Source organism: Colias philodice, chromosome 24 (assembly GCF_061535455.1).
Source record: "Colias philodice isolate Cphi_HAF_F1 chromosome 24, ilColPhil1 Martin Lab GWU primary, whole genome shotgun sequence".
NCBI classification, from domain to species: domain Eukaryota; kingdom Metazoa; phylum Arthropoda; class Insecta; order Lepidoptera; family Pieridae; genus Colias; species Colias philodice.
In genome coordinates, this window is record NC_143109.1 from 2,105,151 (window position 1) to 2,132,934 (window position 27,784).

Genomic DNA, 27,784 nt, shown 5'->3' on the forward strand with positions numbered 1-27,784 from the left:
AAATCGTAAAAAAAAACATACAAACAAATCTCTCTCTATTCATCATCTTAGTTTACATTTTGTAACATTCTTATTTAAGGAACTTATTTGAACTGTCGTTAATTCTTAATACGTATTTTTCCAAAGGGAATGTCTTTATCAATAAATCTTATAGACAATTAGTTATTTCAAATCCACACTCCCCTATTTGAGACGTCGCATCAAAACGTTTTGGATAACGTGGAACGTGGGTTTAAGGAAAAACCACGTTAGTGACAATATTTTTATTTCATAGATAATAATATTATATTGGAAAGGATTTGTATTTATTAGGTAGTTCGTATGTTTTAGGAAAGGCTTGATTATTATTAATTGTAAAGGACTTTTTGGATGTTACGGTGCATTTACGAGCGAATACACATTCTAACCCCACTATGTCAAACACTTTTAGTGTTAACTGCCGTAGAGCATTATTTCGTTGTTCTTAGTGCGTTCGAAAAGATTATCAATGTCCGAATATTAAAAAATACTGAATACGAGTTTTCGTTTACACTAAAAATCACGAAAGAATGCTCTTGCTCTAGCTCTAAGTTCGTTTTCCGTAAATGCACCGTAACGGTGCATTTCTTTTCAAGTCAACATCTAGGATGTATAAATTTCCTATACCTACATATATTGTATTTTGAATTAATATCCCGTTTTACTATACATATTGGTTATTTTTGTTTTATGATTTGTTTAATAAAAAAACACATGAAGTGTCTTCTTAAATTCAATTTCACTCTAATTTCTAGCATGATTTATAACGCTTCAAAGAATAATTTCAATACATTGAAATTTATCCGATAATTGAAATATATCTTACAAAAAGGTGTGACGAACTTACCAGACAATATTTTAATAGAAAACGTTGAATTCCGAATCTATTACACTTTTATAATAGAAACTAAGTTTTTGCACACTTGTCTCGCAAAAAATTCAAGATTTTTACACAGTGGAATGAATTAAGATAACTGTTGGCAAGGCTGACTTAACAATTCTTTATTTTTGTGTAATTTCTCAGTAATATACGAATATAATATTTAAATATTATAATAGATAATTATTGGTAAATGAATAATGATGCCCGTGATTTCGATATTATTCCATCACCTAAAAATGTACCTGAGCTTTGAAAGCGGCAGTTACTATTTTCATATATTTTTCTTATAAATAGCCGTTCGCCCCGACTTCGACCGTGGTACCTACGCGTTTGCGTTTTCTCTCCATAAGAACCATCCTCGTACTTCAACAAATATTATAAACAATAAGTAACGAAATCGGTTCAGTTGTTCTCGAGATTTGCGCTTACCAACAAATTTAGCGTTTCATTTTTATATTATAGAAGAATATACTATATAATAAATATTTGATACAATAATGAATAAACCTAACGTAAAACGTCCAAATAATACTAAAAAGTGCTCACGCAGCAAACAACATTTCGATATATCTCCCTTGCGGTGACGGTTGATTAATGACGTCACCAGATCGTTATCCCGATCATTTCCTGATGCTCCCGCAGGATGACAGTGTTGGGAAAACACTGATCTATTTTATGAGTCTTATAGGTTACTAGAACCACGCGGTTTTACTTGCATTTGGCTATTTGTCTTAGCGTTGACGGTTCATTTACATCAAACGAACATGAGCTAGAGCTAGTACAAGACTTTTTATGATCTCTACATAAAAACCATCCTCGTACTTCAAGGAATATAATAAAAAAAGAATTATCGAAATCGGTCCACCCGTTCTCGAGTTATGCGCTTACCTACACATTTTGCGATTCATTTTTATATAGGTACTAGCGGTCCGCCCCGGCTTCGCCCGTGGCACATATTTACGTTTTCTCTACATAAAAACCATCCTCGTACTTCAAGGAATATAATAAAAAAATAATTATCGAAATCGGTTCAGCCGTTCTCGAGTTATGCGCTTACCAACACATTTTGCGATTCATTTTTATATATAAGATAAGACTAGCGGTCCGTCCCGGCTTCGCCCGTGGTACATATGAAAAATAGATATTGGCCGATTCTCAGACTTACCCGATATGCACAGAAAATTTCATGAGAATCGGTCCACCCGTTTCGGAGGAGTATGCAGACTAACATTGTGACACGAGAATTTTATATATAAGATTAATGTAAACGAAAACTCGTAATCAGTGTTGTTCAGAATAAGGACATTGCATATAATCTATTCGAACGCACTAAGAACAACGAAATAATGCTCTACGCCTGTTCACACTTTAAGAATAGAATAGAATAAAATACATTTATTAAGAATTTGGCATAGTGGGGTTAGAATGAGCATTCGCTGCAGGTACGTAGCTACATAACTACGAAAAGAGGAAGATTCAATATAAAAAATAATCATCACATAAATTCTAAAACACACAAACAATCCTAAACTACCTGCACATCCCATTCTTAACTTCTAATGACCACAAAAGCTAATCAACTTTTGATGCGGTTGAATTCCGGTAGCGGTTTGATCTCCCGATCGAGTCTGTGGCTTCCGACTGCAATTTGTCTGGTTATATAGTTATGGATGCTTTAAAGAATAAATAATATAAAGTATAATTATACTAGAACTATACGAAAAACATGATTTTTAGTCTATTTGCTCTTTTATTTATTTAACACTTTAATACAGTTGTATAATGAACCTCTACCTGTAAAAAAAACGAAAGAGTACTAATATCTGCCTTATCACTTATGAGATATCTCTTCCAGGCAACCAGGGTAAAAGGTAACGATCAAAATAGATCACTATTGATCTGAGAACAGATAGAATAAATACAATAACACAAAAAAGACATACATTTTAATGTAATTTTGATATAACCAATATTGGAGGATACACAACACATGTAAAACCAAATTCCTCTTTTTACGCTATCGTCTCAAATACACCTTCATGATGTTACTGCGTAAGTTTATTCTAAAAAAAGGCTATTTGACATACTTTAACATAAGTCCTACATATTTTCGTCAATCTAAATGTCTCGATTATAAATCTATTACAATATTCCGATTACCCACAGATTCCAAGCACAGCAGAACAGATGAATGACAAATTTTTAATCTACCCAAGCCCGTGCCAAAAAAAACACCAACCTGCGTTGGATTGTTCGCACGGCTGCACACGATTCACCACGGCCGGCATCGTCTTAGTTTTTCATCTTATATTATTTCCTATCAGGGCTGTCGAATCATATTGTTGGTCAAATTCTTATTAGTTTTGGTTCAATGTACAGTGCACAGTGAACACCATAATATGTATTATGCATAATTATTTGTAATAGCAGTTCGTCCGTGGCTTCGTATTTGTACATATTAGATACTAGCGGTCCGCCCGGCTTCGCCCGTGGTACATATTTCACAATAGAAGGTAGCCTAGGTTCTTCCTCAGGGTCTAAAGATTATCTGTGCCAAATTTCATCAAAATCGGTCCAGTAGTTTATGCGTAAAAACCATACATACATACATAATTACAAACCTTTCCTCTTTATAATATTAGTATAGATATTATGGCCTTTCAGGGATCACGTACCTATAGTTCCTGGTTTTAGCGCGTTTAAGGAATCACACAAACTTGTCAGCTCTATATTAAAAACTTCATGGGTTATAAGCATGTTATAAGGCTGAGGGATTCATTTGAACGGGTTAATTTTAGGAACTACTCAAATAAAAACTTACAAAATAAAGGAAAATACTCTTTATGAGACCAGAGGAAGTTGCGTGGTTTATCTAATGCAGTTTAATAATATCTTTTGTTATTTATTTATTTATTTATTTATTCTTCACTGTATAGTAAGGAAATACAAAATGAAGACGACACAAAATAATAAAGATACAATCGGCATACAGTGGGCGGCCTTATGGCTATAAGCCATTTCTTCCAGGCAACCGTCGGGTAGAGGATGTAATAGTATATCATAAGAGAAATTGTTCACATCACGTAAACGATTCGATTTTCACAATTTAAATCAATTCATCAAACGTTTCTTTAAAATATTCGTATTTGTGTTGCTGATGTGATGTTATCAAATTCCTGAGACATTCCTACAAAATGATTAACAATGTTTCATTAATATTTAATATTGATAGAATTCAAATAATTTATTTGCATGAATAGTTTTGTTCACATGCATATTGTAGTCACGATATTCTGTTACAATAATTACTTTATTTACTTTAAAAATTAATTTATCTCTTTTAGAAACCAGTTATCTAAAAGTAGCTGTGCCCCGCGGTCTGCTCCTGTTGGTCTTAGCGTGATGATAATATGTATAAGAATATATATTCTCTTCCTCAATAAATGGGCTATGTAACACAGAAATATTTTTTCAAATAGGACCAGTAGTTCCTAAGATTAGCGTGTTCAAACAAACAAAAAAACTTCAGTTTTATTATTATATTAGTATAGATACAAATTTCATTTATAAATAAGACTAAAAACTAACTCTACTTTTAACTAGACTGTTTTAAACATTTATTTTTATCTTTATTGCTCCTAGAACGATACTAATATTGTAACACACATTGATAACATTCCAAATTCTTTATTAGGAATACGTGATAACATCTTAATAATATATAGAGCAATAATTGAGAAATGTATATATTCTGTCAAAATACAGTCTTGGTTATTGAATATTGATTCAATGTTACAATTATTAACAACTAGCGGTCCGCCCCGGCTTCGCCCGTGGTACATATTTCGCAATAAAAGGTAGCCTATGTCCTTTCTCGGGTATCAAAATATCTCCATACCAAATTTCATGCAAATTGGTTCAGTAGTTTAGGCGTGATTGAGTAACAGACAGACAGACAGAGTTACTTTCGCATTTATAATATTAGTATGGATTTACTACTATACTTTCAACTGAAACCTACCTGGTACAAATTATCTTCAAAGGAAATATATTTCAAAATTTTATTGTTCTGTTTTAGAGGAAAATCTGAATACAACCAATTCTAACGTTACAATTTTCAATATTAATATTACTTACTATATGTAGCAAGTATACGATACTTATTAAATGACAATTTTAATATTTATTTTCATCACCATACAGCTCTCGATTACCAGATATACATACATAATAATAATAGTTTAAAAAAACTAAAAAACACGCTTTTAGTTCGGTTTTCTATAAAACGCGTGTTTTTTATTTTTTTTAACTATTATTTATTTTATCAAATTAGTGTATTGTCATCGGTCCTTAATAAATCTACAAAATTTGAACGAAATCTGGCCGTTTTAAATGGGTCAAAATCGCGCCCAAAGAAGTCGGTTACAAACTTACAAACATACAGGTGAAGCTAATATAAAGCGTGTAAAATAAACACCCAAGCTACGATACAAGTTTCGTAGACCCACAGCCCTGTGGTACTGACCACAAAAAAGAGCACGATTGCACTACGTGAATAATCATCTCGTTAACTGTTGATTTTAACTTGCGGTGAACGACACTCCATTCATCTGCTGGTGAATGGGTCCCATTGAACAGGGAAATGAACAGGTTTCATGAAAAAAAGAACAAAATTGTATATTTTCCACGCCACATTCATTGGTACCGTTAGTGTTGTAATCGTTTTACTAGTATATTGGGCTAGTAGTTCAGTTCTGACTGTGCCAAGTTGACTCGGGATGGAAACTAAACAAGATAGCGTATGACTCTGAAATAAACTATAAACAAATAAATAAATAATTTCTTAATAAAACAAAGATTTAGAGACCGTAGCTGAACTAGGAGAATCCTGTATTTCAGCTTACAGCACTATCTCCCCTAAGTTACAAGAAATTAGGTTTCTTGAGTGCTACCATGTTTCAAAATTGTTTTATGTATACAAATAAAAGTTTTTATTATCGCTATAATTAAAGAACTTCCCATATCAGTTAAGTAGACGTTAGTTCATATTTCTAATTGGGCAGTAAAAGAATTTCTGAAGAGATTCATTCTATAGCAGTTAGCACAAACACTTCTAAAGGGCACAGGGCTTATGCCCTGCGAGATACTTTGACATCTGCCACATACTAGGCAAGCGGTCAGCACCTCAACCTATAATATTTAGATATACTAACTAGAGCTCGTGACTTCATTCTTGAGGTATCAGGGTAAAAGCACCATGTGTAATATTCCAGACTATTATCTATTCCTAAAATCCATACAAATGCTGTTTTTGCGTGAAAAATTCTTCAAGAAGATTCAATTTATGATATCAATAACATAGGACTAGCGAACGACTACTAATTATGAACTATAAGTTTTCATAGTATTTTGTATCTAGTGTTTGATTTTACGCGAGTATTATACATTCAGAAATTAAAGATTTTAACGGATTTTAAACGATTATAAATACAAGTTTTCAAATTGAAATATAACATTTTTGTATTACAATTTTAAGTAGCAGTAGCTATTACAAACAAAGAACATCTATCTATTACAAATGGAACGAGTTTAGTAAGAAATACTTTCGATTGTTAAGAATAATGAATAATACTAAATTTGGGTTACATGATTACGCAATATTGACTTTATCATTTTAAATGCTTCACTAAATGTTCGTTATATTTTCGATCAATTTACTAATGAAATTGTTACGAATGTTTTTAGCATTTACTTTCAAAAGATGCAACAAGAAGATGTTTGAGTCTTCGTATGCGATGTAGAAAAAATAAAGATGAGATAAGTATTGATTTGAAATTCCTTGAATTATTGTACCTACGCCAATTAATTAAACTTTGTTTATCCATCGTATTATAATTTATTATCAGGAATTCGTATCCAATCAAGGATACAACTATTTCTTTATCCCATATTATTTTATTTAATCTACATTTTTCATTTTCTTTTTCTTTTTAAACATCAAAAGGATATGCAATTAAGCACACAATTGAAGCTGTAAATATAAACTGTTGGTTTGCCTTAACCGAAGTCGCTCCATTAGTGTAACGGTATGAACGTGCAAATATGTGGCGGGGGTTCAGGTTCGATTCCGTTGAGATGCGAAGGATATTTTGATGCAATTAATGAGGATGATTATGTACATGTATATATTTTAAATTATAAGGAAGGATTTGATGTCCTGTAAGTTGGTATGGTTATGGTAACAAAATAAACTGAGATTCACGTGTGTGTTCAGTGGTGAATGTGAAATTTCCCTGATTTTATATCTCAAATATTCAATTTTCACATTTATTAGCTATTTTACACTATTATCTCCCCAATAGAGGGCCCAAAGATGCACCCTGGACAACCCCTCCATAAAAAGAAATTAAATAACAAGCATTTATTTTAACAATACCTATTACCTGCTGTTAGAGCATTGCTATAAATAAAATCTAATAGCTAGTCTATGGTTAAAGCATAGCAGACTATTAAACCAGGCCCTTCAAAGGATGTCAGTAATGTCCCATCAACCCTATAAAAGGCTATGCTAAATACTTCGATTCGTTCACACGTGATTTTTCTTGCATAGCTTCTTTAACTAATGGCTCTGGATAACTATTTTTTACAGTTATATGTTTTTGTGCTGTAAAAAATTATGGAGAGGAATTAAAATAGCGTTCGTTTGTTTTTGGTCTTATTGCGCAATTATTGGATTGAGGAGGTACTTACTGAAGTTACTGTTTAGAGGTTGAACAAATAAAACATATAATCATAGGAATATCTTAAGTTTATATTATTATGATGATAAATTTTAAAATTTAACAAACTTTAACAAGATAATTTGGCATTTATAATATATTGTGTTTAAGGATAATCAATAACATGTTAATGAAATACGTTTAAAAGAAAAATGTCAACCATCAAGCCCTTGCATTTTAAGGGCTTCTACTTTGTAAGTTGCAATGCTTACCTACATACAAGTGTTTAACATGCCTTGCTACTCCTTTATTAGAACTTCTAATGAGATGAGAAAACTATCGGTTACTAATTAATCTGATAACAATTAATTACTCGAGCTGTCATGTTGGCTCCGTTCTTCTAAAATAGATGCAAAACTATTACGTTTAATGGTTAATTTTAGAAATCGCAATAAGCTGGTCATGAAGGTATCGTTTTCTTTAAAAATAATAGTCCAGTCACTCTGGACCTTCGAAAGTACAATATTTCATATCCAGCTGAAATTGGTATCTAAAATTATTCAAAGCGATTAAATATAAAATGCAGAAATTTTCTAATTCTGGTCCAGTATGGACCGGACCATTAGTCTTTAGTAGGGTAAGGTTGCTCAAGTCGTACCACGGCGTTAGTCGTACCCCACCAATATCTCGTCTGATACCATTGAATTGGGCCATCTAGTGTTGTTAACGTGAACTATTTAGTCGCGCGAGCAAGCGTAAACAAGTGGTCAGGCGGTCGGCTTCGTGCAGCGAAAATAATTCAAAAATTAAGTTTTTTATCACTTTTCATGTAAAATTAACGACTCATTCATAAGCTTTTTACGGCAGGAATGTTATCTTTATATTTTGTCTTTGTTTACAACGATTTTTAATGCTTATCTGTCAATTGTTTGGGCATACTCAAACAGGAGAAAATTTTTAGGTTGTGTTAGTAATTTTATTTTTCAACCTCAAAGATAAGTATGCTTAAGTCGTACCTGTTAAAAATTCTTTAGTCGTACTTCTATTTAGGTCTAAGATTTTGTTATTCACTAAAATAATTACCAAATAATATGCTTAAGTTAATCTCAGACTGAATTATTTGTAATTTTAACTTACTTAAAATTGATCTCTTATTATTAAGAATTTTTCTATATAGTTTATTATATCTTCACTAAAGTAAAAAGTTCTAAGTAAAGTTCTAAGTACGACTTAGGCTGTATGTGGTACGAATTAGGCAACTAGGCGCCTTAATCGTACCGAAGGTATGTTTTTGAAAAACGTTAAAATATATATTTTAATATTAACATTGTAAGTTTCTGTGATTTTTTAATAATAGACAACTAAATAAAGATTCAGTAAATGTGGATTATTTTGTATTATTTCAATTGTCGTGAATATTATAGCATAATTTCCTTAGGGGGTACGACTTGAGCAACCTTACCCTATAGAAAACTAAAATATGACAAGCATCTTTTCGTATTCTTGTATCTCAGATTACTAAAGTCAACCATATTATTAACTAGAACAAATATTAAAGACTAGCTTTTTCAAAGAAAAATTCGCCCGCGTTTTCAAAGAAAAACCCGTTCCCGTAGGATTTCCGGGATAAAACCTATCCTATGTCCTTTCTCGGGTATCAAAATATCTCTATACCAAATTTCATGCAAATTGGTTCAGTAGTTAAGGCGTGATTGAGTAACAGATAGACACACTGTTACTTTTTTTTTACTTTCGCATTTATAATATTACTAGCAGTCCGCCCCGGCTTCGCCCGTGGTACATATTTACGTTTTCTTTACGTAAGAACCATCCTCGTACTTCAAGGAATATAATAAAAAAAGAATTATCGAAATCGGTTCAGCCGTTCTCGAGTTATGCGCTTACCAACACATTTTGCGATTCATTTTTATATTATAGAAGAATAAGTATGGATATAGATGGAATCACCATCAAGGCTTCTCTACATATAAAATAAATGAAAGTCTTCGCAGTCCCATTGCAATAAATTAAAATCCTATCAAGGTAACCTTCAGTTGACTATCCTCAGCAACATTCCTGCAGATTCATTCAACTGCCACTAATGATAATATTAGTTCATCTGTCATGGACGCGTGCTGTTTGATATGCACGACCATTTGGATCTGATATCAATAATCATTTGTGAAGGAACTGTAGTGCAGGTTATATTTCCTAGCAATTCAAACCAGAGCTCAAGCCTTGTATTATTTGTTGTTTCTTCAAGTCTTAATGCCTTGTGGTATATATTTGCTTGCAATTCTAGACAACGTTTAAACAATTCATCATAAACATGCGAAATATTGTCTCCAATTTGACATTGATTATGTATTAATCATTAATGTATGTATGTTTAAGTGAAACGAAACAGATCGCTCGCAATTCGAGACAGAGTTTAGGCATTGTTTTAGCTGTGTCTTGGGTCATAGCTCTGTGAACTGTGGTCTCCAATTTGTCATAGATTCAGAGCTCTTTTAATGCATGTGTTGAAGTGAAATTAAATTTCAAGTGATTTTTCGATGATCATCAAGTTTACTTAATAAATGAAGTAAGAAAAAACTTATTATGTTGCTTGCAATAAACACCTTATTGCTTCATGCATGGGATCTGATGTGTGTGTAAACAATACTCACTGTATTGATTGAAATGGTTATTTATGCTAAAACTGTACCGTTAGACAATATATCACTAATAAATATAGTTCGTTATACGTGACTGCTGCTACACGTTTATTGAATAATGACATGCATTTCTACATCAACATAATTAGCATGGAACGGTTAATTTTGTTTACGGATTGATACAGATGTTTGCCTTTAGCCAGCTACTCATATCCCTGCAGCAGGGGCAATATTGAAATTGGACCATTTATTGGCTCCTTAATTGTGTCGGCATAAGCCAGTTACTCACTTACCTGCCGCAGGGGCAATATTGAATCAATCTCGGTTGCACGGCGGTCGGACAAATTTCAGCTTCTCTCTATAAATTGCCCCTGCTTGCCTCACAATTATAAGGAGCGAATTAAGGGTGCAATTCCAATATTTCCCCTGCTTTAGGTAGGTGAGTTGCTGGTTTTAGATAGTTAATAGGTAAAGAAACACAAACTCTTGAAAATCTTTAAAAAAAATAAAACCCAAATTATATAGATATATTTATAATATTATAGATATTTAAAACAAACCAATTGAACTTAGGTATATCTTATTGCGCTCCCGGGCCTCGGAGGGTCGCCAAGACGCGGCAGTCGCCACGCAGACGGCGGGGGTATAAGGCCTGGCTGTTAACCCCCGTCGTTAAGGGTGATAGACGGCCACCGTTGGGTTTTGGTGGGTATGGCTTCGCAGCGAGTCCCACATACCCCCTTGGACAGTAAAACTGCCGAGGGGGATGCGTAAAAGCATTTCCCAACGTTAAAAAAAAAAAAAAAAAAAAAAAAGGTATATCTTATTATCTCAAACTTAAAGTAACTGCCCTGAGAATTAAAAAATCATCTTTAAAAAATCCTGATCCTATTCAACGATATTTTTCTTTCCTATTATTATTGAAGGAACTTCTACAATTTCCTGGCAAAGCATAGAACAAAAAAACATGGCGCCCGAGTATATTAACGTAATTGTATTCTATTTCCGATAACATCCTATTTTTTTCTTGCACTCCACTTGAAGTGAATTTATGGACTGTGGTATTTTTTTAACCACATCACAGAGTCGAACTGGTATATTACGCCAAGTTGAGAGCACGTAGACATAAATATATCGAAGTAGGTATTTAATTTTCTGTTTGTGTCACGATCTACAGATACCTACTAGGATTATAAAGTAATAAAATAATAAGTAATTTTATTTATAATTAATGTTTAATGATATTATAGTTTTGAAGGTATCTATCTATTTTTCGAAATAATTTACCTGTTTCGATACCTCCAAAGTTTGAGATGACAGCTTTTGATCAATTTATTGCATAGGTGTGCATATATCAGTAACTTGTAGTAGATACAGATACTAAAAATCACTATAAGTAAGTGATATTATCTAGATTAATTTCTCCCTTGATTAAGAGATTGACCCAATAGTAACCACTGTTATTTTAATAATGGTAGTAGATATCCTATGGTAGTTTTCCAACTACCATAGGATACTTACGGATATTGACCGCCTCCTTGGTATAGTGGTTGACGCATTAGCGTAGCACCGAGGGGTCCTGGGTTCGATTCCCGGTGGAGACGAAGAAAAAAAAAGGTCTCGGTCTGGTAGGACACAGAAGGCTAATCACCTACTTGTCCCTAAAGAAAATCGATCAGTGAAACAGATGCATAATGCATCTGCCCCTTACCCCACTAGGGGACATGTGACTTCACTTACCTATATGATACGGTACTTCCAGTATGCATATAGCATCGGACAATTTATAACATTTTAAATTTAATCGATATACCTATTTTACATCCAGCAAAGAACTCTGAAAAGCTTTAGAGAAAGAAAGAAAAAGTTGTTTAAGGAATAAAATTTGTTATCTATTATATAGGTAGGTACCTACTCCTTGATTCTTCTGACACTATAATCACAATAAAATAATCAAATGTTCCTCTCCATCAATGCAGGAGTCTTACCTTAATAGGTGGCGCGTAATCCACCGCCATCATGCAGTCACTATTAACCCCAGCTTCAGTCTTTATCATGGGCGGCCCGTGGTACAGTTGCCCCATTTGGTGGTGGTGCATACCACCCTCGCCACGACTGTACCACGTGGTGTACATCCCGTAGTTATCGCAACAGTCACTCATAAATGCATCTTAATAAACCAGTTAGTTCGTTAAAGTCCTCAGTTCGACTGAACGCCTGTCCGTAACCGCACTTTCATTGTTGTCGAACTAGTTCGTTTAATCCCGTTCGTTTATTAACTGGTTTGGATTTATGTAACTAGGTATATAAAGCACCGAATTTATATTGCACTGAGTACATTATTTGTTATTTTATTTTATTTGACGCGGTATTTTTATGTCTCACACGATACAGCATCTGGAACAAAAAATAAAATTAAATAAGTATGTATATTGTGTTGTAGAAATGTAAGTATAAATACTAAACGGACTAGTGTAAGTAATAAAGTTTAAATAAACTGTTTTAATTGAGGTAGAGGTTGGATTTTTGGGAAAAGAACAACATATAAAAATGTACATGCGTTAAAAAATATTGCTTTTGAGTTCGTGTAAATCTCTGCCTATGTAGAATTGTAGAGTAAGTAAGTACATGTTTTTCTTTAAATTTGAATGTCATACTTTCATCAGATTTAGATAGTTCGTAAAAAAATATAAATTATGATTTTTAATTTGCTCTTACACACAGATCCAATCTCATTTCAAACTAAAACTTCACCTCAAAAACAAACTCCCACAAAGCTATCAACAAAACAAATTCCTATTCAAATCAGTCGAGCCGTGAATGATAATTACACGATCATTCACAACGTTATCAATGCAGGCAAAACATAGAATTTAAAACACCATGCCATACGTCTAGGGTTCAATGCAGGCAAAACATAGAATTTAAAACACCATGCCATACGTCTAGGGTTCAACGACCGGCAGGCCACGCCCCCGCCCCACCCGCTGGCCACGCCCATTCGTACAATCACTAATTAAATTAGTTTTATCCTTTATATATGTTTAAATGATTTTATTGGTAATAAAAACATGGGAGAACCTTTTGGCTAGTACCTAATTTGTGCTTTTGAGAACCATGGTTGGTAATTATTTTTGAATCTGAAGAAACTATTTGATCGAGAAAGGGAGGTTGAACGTCAGTTTAATTTATAAATAAGGCCTTAATATAATTTATTTAATGTGTACATTAAATCTTAAGCCTTAATTTATTTTAGTGCATGTTTGTTCGTCTTTCACTTACTAGTAGATAATGGATTGCCCGATGGTCAAAACTTTCGGTAAAAATTATTGCCGATTTTAATAGGTTTCACAACATCTAAATTTAACCTAACAATTAAAATGATAATTAATATACCTAGTTCATACATATTATTATTACCTATCTTTATGTCAGAAAATGCTTTGTAAATATGTACATTAATGGCTCTACCTATCGTTAATTTAAATTTTGAAGACTGTATGATTAAAAAAATATTTTTATTACTATTCCTTGACCCGGCTTCGTCCAGGTTGACATTTTTGAAAGATGTAAGTATGTAGATGTCTTACTAAGAGTAAAAGAATGCTTAAAATCGATCGAGTCGTTTTTACGTTTAATTATTCAGATAAAAAATATCCAGATAGTTTACAAACATAAAAATAAATATTAAAAAAAACGTTTAATAAAAACAGAAATTTAATTGAAACATATCAAAAATGTCTTCAGCATAAAACCTCAATCTTTTTTTTCTTTTGAACACACTGATTTCAAATAAAAAGTACCTATATTAAATGCTCCACTGTCCGATGATAATTTATTATTTTTCATCAACTAATTATGTATTTTTCTAATAATTATTGTTTCATCGTTCAGAATGTTGCTTTCAATAAGAATCATGAGTGAGACCAATTAAAAATATTGTTATTAATATTATTAAATTTCTAGAAAGAAGATTCAACATCCATATAAATAAACTAGCGGTCCGCCCCGGCTTCGCCCGTGGTACATATAATTTCGCAATAAAAGGTAGCCTATGTTCTTTCTCAGGGTCAAAAGATTGTCTGTGCCAAATTTCATCAAAATCGGGAGGTTTAGGCGGGAAAGCGTAACAGACAGACAGATAGAGTTACTTTCGCATTTATAATATTAGTAGGGATATTTCTTCTTAAAACATATCTTTAATAGGTATTATTATGGAATGTCATTATGTAATCGGTTCAGTAGTATTTGCGTGAAAGAGTAACAAACATCCATCCACCCATCCTCACAAACTATCGCATTTATAATACACTAGCGACCCGCCCCGGCTTCGCACGGGTGCAATGCTGATACTAAATACACTACAGAAAAATTGTGAACGTTGTATAGGTAGGTATAAAAATATAGCGGCCCGCTCCGGCCTCCGGCATCGCACGGGTATAAAATACATAGCCGGGCGGCCGCAAACGCTACGTCCTGCAATTTTTAAATCTGTAATATCTTCGAAAATATTCACTTAAATCATACGGTGTAAAGGGCCATATAGATCTATATTAAATGAACAATGTATCCATGGTATTTAATTGGTTAAGGATTAATGCTGTATTGGTTAAAATCGCTTCGAAAATTAGCCATTTTTTGTCGTAAAAAGTAAATGACAAAAAAAAGTTATTGTGGGTTATCCATAAGAGATAGACATATACCATCGCGGACTTTTCTGTAGACCTTTTCAATGTGTATAATACTTAGTACATTATTTTGATAAAACTCGTAGGGTTCAGCCTGCGTTTGCAATGTAAGCGGAATAAATGTAATTTTTTACGACATCACATTAGAAACCTCAAAAATAACAGTACTTCTCCACTACTTAATGGATCTTATTATACATATAAACCTTCCTCTTGAATCACTCTATCTATTAAAAAAAACCGCATCAAAATCCGTTGCGTAGTTTCAAAGATTTAAGCGTACAAAGGGACATAGGGACATAGGGACATAGGGACAGGGAAAGCGACTTTGTTTTATACTATGTAGTGATGAAGCTTTCCGCTCGCGGCTTCGCGCCCTTTGTCTTAAACATAATAAACCACATAGGTACTAAATCCTTCATCGAGAATCACTCTATCTATTAAAAAACCGCATCAGAATCCGTTGCGTAGTTTTAAAGATTTAACATACCAAGGGACATAAGGACAGAGAAAGCGACTTTGTTATAAACTATGTAGTGAGTAGGATATATAGGTAACTAGCTACGCCCCGCGGTTTCACCCGCGTGTCTCCGCTTCTGTTGGTCTTAGCGTGATGATAATATGTAGCCTATAGCCTTCCTCGATAAATGGGCTATCTAACACCGAAATAATTTTTCAACTCGGACCAATAGTTCTTGAGATTAGCGCGTTCAAACAAACGAACAAACTCTTCAGCTTTATAATATTAGTATAGACAGGTATCTATACCTCTATTTATACCTATAGTACCTATCTATAATGTTATCGGTTCATTTACACACTAAATGTGTCTGATCGCGTGCGCTTTGACGCGGACCGAGTTACCGTTTACAATAACTTGTTTTATTAAATGTTTTTAGACCACGTTAGCTTTAATTACCTTCAAGAATGTGATGGTTGTTGCCCGCGGCGTTGCTTGCAACTTTGCGTGTGCTATCTATCTTTAATACTTATATTTTCCGTTTGTTTATGGCATTAAATGTCATTAAATAATATAAATAAAATGATAAAAAAGAATGTATTTTATTTCAAAGTCCTAAAATTGCCTAAAAGCATGAAATAAAATAATATAGAGACGGAAGAGTGAGCCTAGTTATGTTTAATACAAGATGCAAAGACGCTACTTATAATTTACTAGCTGCGCCGCGCGGTTTTACCCGCAGTACTCCGCTCCTGCTGTTCTTAGCGTGATAATAAATAGCATTCCTCGATAAATGAGCTATCTAACACCGAAATAATTTTTCAAATCGGACCAGTATTTCCTGAGATTAGCGTGTTCAAACAAACAAACTCTTCAGATTTATAATATTAGTATAGATAGGTATATTATTTAGTAGGTAGGTATTCTTAAAAAGGAACACTCTGGTTCCCACCTATGTTTATCTTATTGCTTACCTACAGAAATGTTAATTATTAAATAAACCGTATCTATAATGCGTTTAAAACTTTTAATACCAATAAAAAAAACCAACAATTAAATATATCGAAATGGTCGATTGTAATTTGCATGGCGGTTACATTCTTAAATACAATTCTATTTATAAGGTATATTTTTTCAATTATCACGCAAGTAAACCAATTAGCCACTTTAAGTAACCGTTAAAGCGTCAAGTTAAGCATTAACTTAAACGATGTAATGCGGTTTTAGTCTTCGATGTAAATTAAATTAATTAAACAGTATGTTCGAAACTGCTGGACTGGTTTTGATGGAATTTTGTTTATTGGTAGTTTAGGATTGACTGATAACTGTAATTATTGAAAAAAGGCTCTTCTTCTCGAGAGATCACTGCATACCTATAGTGATATGGCTGGAAATAGTGTTTCTATTCTACATCATGTTTTAATATTGTTTTCTTCTTTGTTATTAAGGTATTTATAGAGGTACTAGCGGTCCGCCCCGGCTTCGCCCGTGGTACATATGAAAATTAGATGTTGGCCGATTCTCAGACTTACCCGATATGCACAGAAAATTTCATGAGAATCGGTCCACCCGTTTCGGAGGAGTATGCAGACTAACATTGTGACACGAGAATTTTATATATAAGATATTAAGGTATCTATACCTATATATCGTACAAATAATTAGGAATATGTAATTGCAAAAATACGGAAAAAGCTCCTAATAAAATCTATTATAAATTGCTTTATTTGGTCTTCAATCCTTTGAACAAGATAGGCAGCTTTCTTGCAGACAAACCAGAAAGAATATACTTACCTTATCATATAGGTACATAATATATAAATACTAATATAAATATAAATTACTGTGGTCCCATACCTATATCATTAAATGGGGTCTCAAAATTTTTTATTCTACTTGACTATTAAATAAATAAAATATATTTCAGGACAATTTTCACACAGGACACGATATGATCCCATACTAAGCTTTCGCTTGTGTTATGGAAACCAGATGGCTGATAAACATACATATATAATTTTAAATAAATACTTATATAGATAATTAACACCCAGACACAGAGCAAACATCTATGTTCATAACACAAATATTTGCCCCGGGTGGGACTGGGAATTGAACCCACGACCTCTGGCTTGAAGGGCAGGGCCACTACCAACCAAGCCAACCGGCTATTTTATCTTCACCCGAAACATAACATAGAGTCCTTCTTTAACTAACTTCAGTTACTAACTTAACAATGATATTTTAGGTTAAAAGGCATAGGCACGTCAAAATTTATCTCTTTGTCGCTCACGATAGTTGAAATATGCCATCTTACTTTGACGTCTAAGCATTTTTGAAGATCGTATTATGTGTTGGTAACTTATCTACACATTTTCACTTGTAATAACTTTAACTTAAGCCACTGCACTACTTAGCCTCCCGGATTACACACACGACAAAAAACATAAACAACAAATCGTATTAAATCAATTATCAAACATTTAATACATATATTTATTAGTACCTATATATGACAGGTATGTGTATATTAGTAATATATATGAAATACATATAAATTAAATGGTATGTAGGAGCGCACGTGCGTTGTATATTATGTATTGAATTTTAAACAGTTATTTTAACTTAGTTGCGAAGTTGTAATTCTATAACTTTATATTGCAGAATATCTGTATTTTTAATAAACTACACGAGCTCAGTTGACATTTATGTATTTATTTTTATAAATAAATGTTCTTTAAAACAGTAATATAAAATAACAGTTAATCTAGTTCTAAATGGTGTTAATATAATAAATACTGTGGATGGAATTTATATTTAACTTGTTTATGTAAAAATGCTTAACAATTTGGTATGGAATGGTAACATATGGTGGTAGTTTATGGAATAGTAGTGAGTAGTGACTGCAATCTACACCATTTATTGTCAAGAATCTATTGCTTCTTTTTAAATAAAATATAATTTATTATTTCCTAACATTCGTAGTACACAGCTTTCCATCATAGCGATGATACCTACATGTTACTTTGCTGGTTCCGTATGTATTCCGTGTGTATGTTTTGTCATAATTTTAACTATGAAAAATAAATATTTTCAAGAAAATTTTTCACACACGGCACGATCTGATCCCATACAGCCCATACTAAGCTTTCGCTTGTGTTATGGAAACCAGATGGCTGATAAACATACATATTATAGATATTATATAATTTTTAAATAAATACTTATAAAGACATTCAACACCCAGACACAGAGCAAACATCTATGTTCATCACACAAATATTTGCACCGGGTGGGAATCGAACCCACAACCTCTGGCTTGGAAAGCAGGGATACTATACATACCAAGCCAACCGGATTTATTTAACTAAAAATAAAATAAAATGCTATCATTAACTAAAGCGAAATTGCATAGTGTTAACTATCTTTTAATAATAAATGATGAATTATTATACAATAAAATGAATATTAAAATCGTCTCGGTATATAAATCCCGCCAAATATAGTCAATAACGAATTACATGTTGTATTTATCATAAAATACTTATTTATTTGATTGATTAACTCCTTCATACATAAAGCGATTTGTAAAGTATAGTTTACACTGTAAATGCAAATAATATCAGTGGAAATGCAGCTTTATAGCTCTACTTCTTTTGATGAAATCAAGCTTTATTATGAACTATAACACGCGATCATTTGGTTTTTAATGCGTACTATCCATACTAATATTATTAATGCGAAAGTAACTCTGTCTGTCTGTCTGTTACTCAATCACGCCTAAACTACTGAACCAATTTGCATGAAATTTGGTATGGAGATATTTTGATACCCGAGAAAGGACATAGGCTACCTTTTATTGCGAAGTAATATGTTGTACCACAGGCGAAGCCGGGGCGGACCTCTAGTATCTAATAATTTAATGCAAATATTTTTTTAAAGCTCTTCGTTTGAGGGATTTTCAATTTTCTCAACGGAACCCTAAAAGTTACTTTAAAATGTATCCTACATGTTGTTTGTTAAAACCTCTTTATTATGTATAAAAAAAATATGTTTTTCCTCTTAAGATAAAAAAAAAGGATTCTTATCATCATTTTTATTTTGTTCCCTGCAATGTACACGAACCCAGTATAAAAAGATTTAGGCCATAATCCACGCTGGCCAAGTGTGGGCATACCTTTGATCTGACATTTAGGTACCTACTATTAACTACCACGCTGGCCAAGCGTGGGTTGGCAGATGTATGACCAAACTTATTTTACTTCACTATGTTTTCTTTTTTTGTAGCAATGTGGATAAAAGATAAATTGCAAAAACAATTTAATTGCACGCACGTCTAGAATCACGTAGTTTTTGATTGATAACAACTCCATTTCTGTTCTTTACATGCAAGTTTATTATCATACTAGCGGTCCGCCCCGGCTTCGCCCGTGGTACATGTTTACGTTTTCTCTACATAAGAACCATCCTCGTACTTCAAGGAATATAATAAAAAAAGAATTATCGAAATCGGTTCAGCCGTTCTCGAGTTATGCGCTTACCAACACATTTTGCGATTCATTTTTATATATAAGAAGATATAATATGAGAATGTTTTAAATATATTTTATTCGAATCATGGTTTTACCGTTGTTTTATGTTTGTAACCATTGTAGTAAGATTCTGAATTATAGCGGTTAAACTTAATTCAAAGCTAGCAAGGACTGTCAGGTTATAAGTTTTCTAATATCATATTTTTTCTAATCATTACCTAGTACCTAGACACTTTAATAGCTCATACGAAACTGTTAGGTACCTACCTATGTTTGAAAAATAATATTTATAAAATTATAATTTCCGATACCTATTTACATTTAGATTTTTTTTAAACATTTATATCTTTTTTAACCGGCGTCGCCAAAAACAACGGAGATAATTCGTAGCGTATTTTTTTATATTTGTTACTCTTAGCAATCGAACACTGGCTAAGAGCGAGTCGAATACACGCGAGGGTTCCGTGACTTAGGTATCTATTATTTACATCATTAATAATAAAAATGAATAATATTTCCTTATATTATATATGCATATGCATGCATACAGCATAAATGTAATATATTGTGTAGATATTGCACAATATAGTTATAAATTGTGTAAAAATAAAGGCAGAATAAAGAATTAGCTGTACCTTGTTATATGACTAATGTATATTGTATTTTTATCCTAATCAATACAAATAACACTTCGAATAAATAAATAAATTTGTGAGTGTCTAAATAAAAGTTACGATATACCTACGTTTAATTGTAATACCTATGTCCGTATGATCCGATTAATATACGAAAAATCTATAAAAAATTTTGCAATCTAGGTAGGTATATTTTAAGGAGTAGCTTAAACTTTTACATACCTTTTTTAAGAGCTTAAATTGGGTATAGCTAAGATGTTTTAATACCTAATGTATTTGATCCTTAAAATCATCAAACAAAGATTTAAATAATATGTACCTATACCAATGATTTAGTTATATTTACAGTGCGATAGTTATTTTCACAAACACTCGTAGTTTTTGCGTGACGAACAAAACGACTAAGTCACGGATCCGATCATGCACAAATCCATAAAGGGTAATACACATGATGAATGTCAAGAATTCATTCATTTATCATTTAATTAATGAATACGAGAATATACAGTTAGATACATTTCAGTTTTCAGATTGAATAAAAATCCTAATTAATATTATAAATGCGAAAGTTTGTGAAGATGTTTGTGTATGTACCTACTCTTTCAAATACTACTGAACCGATTACAATAAAATTTAGCACATAGACGGTAACTTGGATTAACACATAGGATAGTTTTTATCCCGGAAATCCCACGGAAACGGGAACCATGCGGGTTTTTTCTTGAAAACACGGACGAATCCGCGGGCGAAAAGTTAGTTCATACATAAGATACTTAATCTAATTTAAAATTGAATTGAAAGTAAAAGAAGGACTAAGTTAATATAAGAATGTGATTATGTATTTTAAATGAAATCAGTTTTATAAGAAAATAAATGAAATAAAATTAAAATAAGTAGATATTTATGCATGTCTCTACCTTTTGCCAGCACGCTTCTTAAAGACATCTCTTTGAATAAATAAAAAAATAATTTTGGTGTTTGTTACAGTCTTACATTTAGACAGAGAAGTATCGTTAAAAGTTACCTATTTTACTTATATAGAACACAATACTATACATAGTATTCGTAAATACATATAGTTAGTATTTTTATCGTATAAGATGACCAAGGCCTATTGCATGGGGTTTACTACAATGCGTTGAATGTTCCGTCACACTATATACAATACTAGCTGCCCCACGCAGTTTCACACCCGTGGCTCCACTCCTGTTGGTCGTGGCGTGATGATATATACCCTATAGCCTTCCTCGATAAATGAGCTATATAACACCGAAAGAATTTTTCAAATCGGACCAGTAGTTCTCGAGATTAGCGCGTTCAAACAAACAAACAAACTCTTCAGCTTTATAATATTAGTATAGACTTAAATATTATAATATGTTGTTCAGTCTACCATCGGTCATATCCACAACCAAAAGCTTTCATCCACTTATTTCAATCCCTTGGTATTACCTAGAGAAAAACCTCAACCTTGAATAGATTTTTTTGTTAGTACCGGAATGATGGGGAACTCTCTAATTTTATTTTTAAGCTATTGCATAGCTTCTATCGCAGGCCTTGAGCGCGGGGACCGAATCCAGAAATTTAGTAACGAAAAACCTCACGCTCCCCACTCCGACGGACGCGGATGTGTGGCTTGAAGGCCATAGCATGCAATAGCTTTACCGCGGCAGTCCCCGAGTGCCACACGTCTTTTTATTATGTTTTAAACAATTTTTTTTCTAACTATGGTAATTAATGTAACTTTACTGTTCTTTCTTGGCCTAATTTGACCGGGTTAGTATTCTTGCGTTATTATTTTCACTTCAAATTTCATCCAAATCAATGCACCGGTTTAGCCGTAAAAGCTCAGACAAACAGATTTTCGCACTATAGTAGGTAAAAGAAAAGATTACATATGTAATCCACCAAAAATGTAAATAAAATGATTTTTCGTTGTATATGATTTAAATACGTTTTTTGTAATAAATAAATATAAATATTTCAGGACAATTTTCACACACGGCACGATCTGACACCATACTAAGCTTTCGCTTGTGTTATGGAAACCAGATGGCTGATAAACATACATATTATATAATTTTAAATAAATACATTAAATATAGATAATAATTACCACCGAGACACAGAGCAAACATCTATGTTCATCACGCAAATATTTGCCCCGGGTGGGAATCGAACCCACGACCTCTGGCTTGGAAGGCAGGGCCACTACCAACCAAGCCAACCGGTCAGTCGAAAAATAAATTCAATAAGTCATGTAAAAAATATTGAATCGAGTTAAATAACAAATTAATAATTAATTATACTTACCGTAATCATATCGTAACTAATTTTAAAAACGTTTAGTTTTTTACACAATTTTAAATACTCCAGTTACGATGTTAATCAAGTTATTAGTTTAATTATTTGTCATTTTGTTTATAATTTTTTGTTAGGTTTTAATTTACAGCTATGTTATCTGGGCCTTTTCATTGAATAGAGTAACTTCTAAAGATCAATTTACCGAGAGATCAGAATAAAATAAAATTATTGTTATTGTTCACACTTAGATACGTCTATCGACTCTACCCGTAGGTAGTAAAATTTTTACCTACTCACAATTTATTGAATGATATCAGCTCATTTATGAAGAACGTTAATTTTTCAGAACATAATAATTCATAGACGAAATTATGGCAATTAATACGTACCTACTTAAACAATTTATTTTTCCAAACACACTTCCAAATAAATAAAACAATGAATGCTGCGTCGGGCTTTTCAACATTAATACCGCGATACGATCACAGTTATTATACTAATATGAAAGAAAATTAATGAATCGTTAATAAAAATAAAATAAAATATAAAAAAATGAAATCTTTATCATGCATATAGATAATATAATAAAATACTAACAAACTTTATATTATCAACCCGCACTTGGCGTGGTGGATTACGGCCTAAGCCCTCTAAGGAAGACTCTATCGACTATACCTGCAGAGGCAATACAGTAGGCATGTACTATGTAGGTATGATATTTTTTTTTTTATAAATTATTAATTTTTAATGATTATTAATTTAAATATTATGTTTTGTAGTCGAATATTTAAAATAGTAAAAATCAGTGCTTATTTACAGCACTTGCCTTTAAAACGGATAAAGCTAGGAATAATGAATAATATTGGACATGATAAAGTTCTGCTTGATTTTTTTTTACATTTTTAGAAAGAAAACTTTTCATGCATCTCGTTAGTAAATTAAAATATACCCAGGTACGAGTAGCACTTGCTCCGGCGCATTTCGTACCGACGTAGGTAGGTCTGTATCTACCTATAGGTAGGTACTATAATTAATATTATAAAGCTGAACAGTTTATTTGTTTGTTTGTTTAAACGCGCTTATCTCAGGAACTAATGGTCCGATTTGAAAATTTTTTTCAGTATTAGATAACCCATTTATCGAGGAAGGCTATTATTAGGCTATATAATATCATCACACTAAGACCAACAGGAGCGGAGCAACGTGTTGAAACCGCGGGGCGCAGCTAGTAAGACATTATTATTTTTTAAATCTTTATTTATTATTAATTAAATATTTTTTAACCTTTCTATCACAAAGGTAAAAACTTTTTATGTTGTCTGTGTCAAGATATATATCCTTTGTAGAGCTTTTGTCTACTTTGGTGGAAACTTTGCTGTTTGTCTCTCAGTTTAAACTTTGTTCTTACAAAACCTATGCTTGCTTGATTTTTAAAATCCTTAAATAGGTACTGGTAGGTAATGACACTTTTAATATGATAGGTACAGTTTAAAAAGTGATTTAATAAATCTCCATGATGTTGTAAATAAAATTGATTCTATACTCTACTTTTTTTCAAGAGTTCTTGTTTTTTCAAGTCAACTCTGTACTCTAGATACATGTACTGACTCTACTCTACTCTACACGTATTTATTTTAAGCTTTAGCAATGCACTTAGAAAATGGATACGTATCTATACCTACTAGTTTATATGTAAGTATGCTTTACAATTTAAAGGTACCAACTATATAATTTTCTAACGATTCATTTTATTGTCGTATTAAATAAAACAGAGGCTTTAATGTACTAATAGTTAATTCGTAGATAATTGTTGTATTGTTTTAAATATTTGCTATAAAGGCATAATAAAGTTTATTTAACTCTAGGTAGAGCCTCCAGCTCAATTACAAAAAGCATTTTCTTATATTTAATCGATGTATTCAATAGGTATGTACCAAGCCAACCTATTCGATAGCCAGCAAAAAATCCGCATATCGATATTTACCTCCACAAAAACACATCACTATCACTGCACCACTAATAACACAGTCGACAAAACACCAGTCAAAAAACCGCTAAACACTAAAAGATTAACACTATCGTGTTATCATTGATATCAGATAAAAACCGACGAAAAAAACCGGTATTTGAATTTTTTATCGCGTTTTTTCCGCCGTGCGACGCGACAACCCCGCACAAGGGTCCACTGATTACTAAAAACCATGACTCGAAATATCGTGGGCGGCATGCATTCGTGAGAGATGGATATAGGCTTTTGTGCATGTAAGAAAGAGATGGAAGGCCGCCATGTGGGCGTGGTAGTGTGGGTGTGGTCTGTATATGACATATAGTATATATTATGTTATATAGTTTGTATGTGAGCGGCTTTTTGCGTAGAGTGCATTGTCTTATGTTTTTTTATTCGCAAATGGTTAGGCTAAGATTTTATTGATAGAATTATACATTTAAAAAACAATGAATTATGGTATTTATTTTATTATCTTCTGTAATTAGTTATTATACGTTATTATATCCAGTTATATGATTTGAATATAGTTAAAAACATATTTTATAAACTATTAACATTGAACTCTACCTATTAATAAAACGTCAAAAACATCGACACAAACAACAACACTAACAAAATCCTTAAACGTAATTGAACTTTTTTTATCATTAAAATGTTCAAACCGCATCAATTTATATTCATCCGTTATCATTCACTGAGCTGCCAATTATTTTATTAAATAACTCAGTAACGCGAATAGATTTTTCATTTTTCTCTTAATTCATACAAGCAAATTATTATAATTCGTCTGTGCATTAGTTTATTGTAGCTTACAAACTTTAATATACCTACAGTATAATTGATTACGTTATATATCTAATATTTTCTTTATTGAAATTATTATTTACCTACCTAGAATAATTTCATTTTTTTACAAACTACTACTAAAATAGCAGTAGGTAACTTCAATGGCCTTGGACTTCAAATCCATAAGTCGAGACCAGGCGAGCGTGCAGAATACAAATTGATTTATCAGCTCATCACCACTGCTTGAACGGTGAAGGAAAACAACGTGAGGAAACCGATATATATCGAAGAATCAAAAGTTAGACGACAATCCGCCAACCCACACTTGGCCAGCGTGTTCTATGGTCTGGCAGGCCCCATGTCCCAGCAGTGGGAACATGGGCTGATGATGATGATGATTTTTTTTATTGTCAAAAATAGTATCTATTTAAAACGACGGAAGGTTCTCAATATTCGTAACGTCTGTTTATTTTATTTTATTAAATCTTATTATTCTTTCTGACCTGCCTTCTTGGTTCAATGGTCATGCAAATTGTCCTAGTAGCGTACAAATAAGGGATTTTGAGGTTATAGGTAAATAATAATAACAATACTTATTCCTTATTAAGTATTTCGCGTCTTTTTTGAATGAAAATTTAATTAAATGATTGAAATGAATGACATGCAAACTACGTGATGGTAACTAATTGACGTGTCTTTCTATTTTCTATCCTGCTAATTAAACTGACATGCAGCATGATCGATGCAGTTATGTGGCCCAGTGGTGAGAACCTTAAACTTCAAATCGATAAGTCGGGGGTTCGATTCCAGGCGAGCACGCAATAAATTCATAAGCACCACTAGCAGGAAATAAATTGATTATAAAATTTATCTACGCATTTTTCTAAAACTGCTTGAATGGCGAAGAAAAACATCCTGAGTAAACCGACGTATTTAAGAATCAAAAAGTTACGACAATCCGCCAACCCGCACCTGGCCAGCGTGGTGGATTATGGCCTTTACCCTCATAGGAGGCCCGTGTCCCAGCAATAGGATAGTATATGAGCTGATGATGATGGTAGCGTGATTATTGAGATCGTTTGCTATCATGTAGGTAAAAGATGGTCTTGTGTTTCGTGCTCTATACTCAAGCTAGACGCGTATGAAAATATGCATGATTTTTTGTCACTTATGCAACATGGCAATTCACATAACTTTTTAACATTATCGACAAAGACGACGTTCGACGTTCATAAACGTTGTAATAATATATTTTGTCCACGTCGATATATTTTAGTGAAGATTACAGCAGCTACAATAAAAAACCATATTAGGTAAATATATCCTATAGACAGTGTTCAAAACCCAATGCAATTCCTCCTTCCTAAAAGCTAGGTATACTAATTTTATAATTAACTAGCGGTCCGCCCCGGCTTTGCCCGTGGTACATATTTATGTTTTCTCTACATAAGAACCATCCTGGTACTTCAAGGAATATAATAAAAAAAGAATTATCGAAATCGGTCCACCCGTTCTCGAGTTATGCGCTTACCAACACATTTTGCGATTCATTTTTATATATAAGAAGATTAGTAAGTATATGTTGGAAATTTATGTGGTGCTTGTGAATTGAAACCACCTCATTACTAATTCTAGCATATCAGCAGGATCGTCATCAGCCCATTTCTTTTGCAAGACATCGAACTGTTTGACCAACTGTTCGACTGTCGACCAATGACTTCTATCTATTAATATTACACACGAAAGCTTATTGACGAATACTCAATAGAATTAATTGCAGTTAGTAGTTGGAACCACTGAACTCTGCTTCATACGTTCAGGGGGAAAATGTATGCAGGTCAGTGTTATGGCTTACTTCTTCTCTATCGAATCAGCACTGCACATGTCCTTGTTTAATGTTTATAGAGTCATTTCTATATTCAAAGAGTATGCTCTATTTTGTAGATTGCTCTATTTTTTTAGAGTGTGCTTTCCACTAAAAGAATTTGCTCTAGGTATATTTGACCTTTGCACTCTATAAGTAGAATTTGCTCTCCGTATTTTGTTCTCCCTAGCTTACTCTACCTTAGAGCTTGTTGCTCAGAGTCTTCTCCT

At 32.8% G+C, this 27,784-nt stretch overlaps 1 protein-coding gene across 3 annotated transcripts in view; it reads right to left on the reverse strand.

Annotated features, from left to right (window-relative positions):
* rn (rotund) overlaps nt 1-25,091 on the reverse strand; it is a 152,082-nt gene extending 126,991 nt beyond the window's left edge. For all 3 annotated transcript variants that reach the window (XM_089710258.1, XM_089710260.1, XM_089710257.1), the window contains exons 1-2: nt 24,881-25,091; nt 12,266-12,674 (exon numbers count right to left, since the gene is read on the reverse strand). In XM_089710258.1, coding sequence (XP_089566384.1) covers nt 12,266-12,439 — 174 coding nt within the window. In that variant the 5' untranslated portion in view covers nt 12,440-12,674; nt 24,881-25,091. The remainder of the gene's footprint in view (nt 1-12,265; nt 12,675-24,880) is intronic.
* Nucleotides 25,092-27,784: the final 2,693 nt, after the last annotated feature.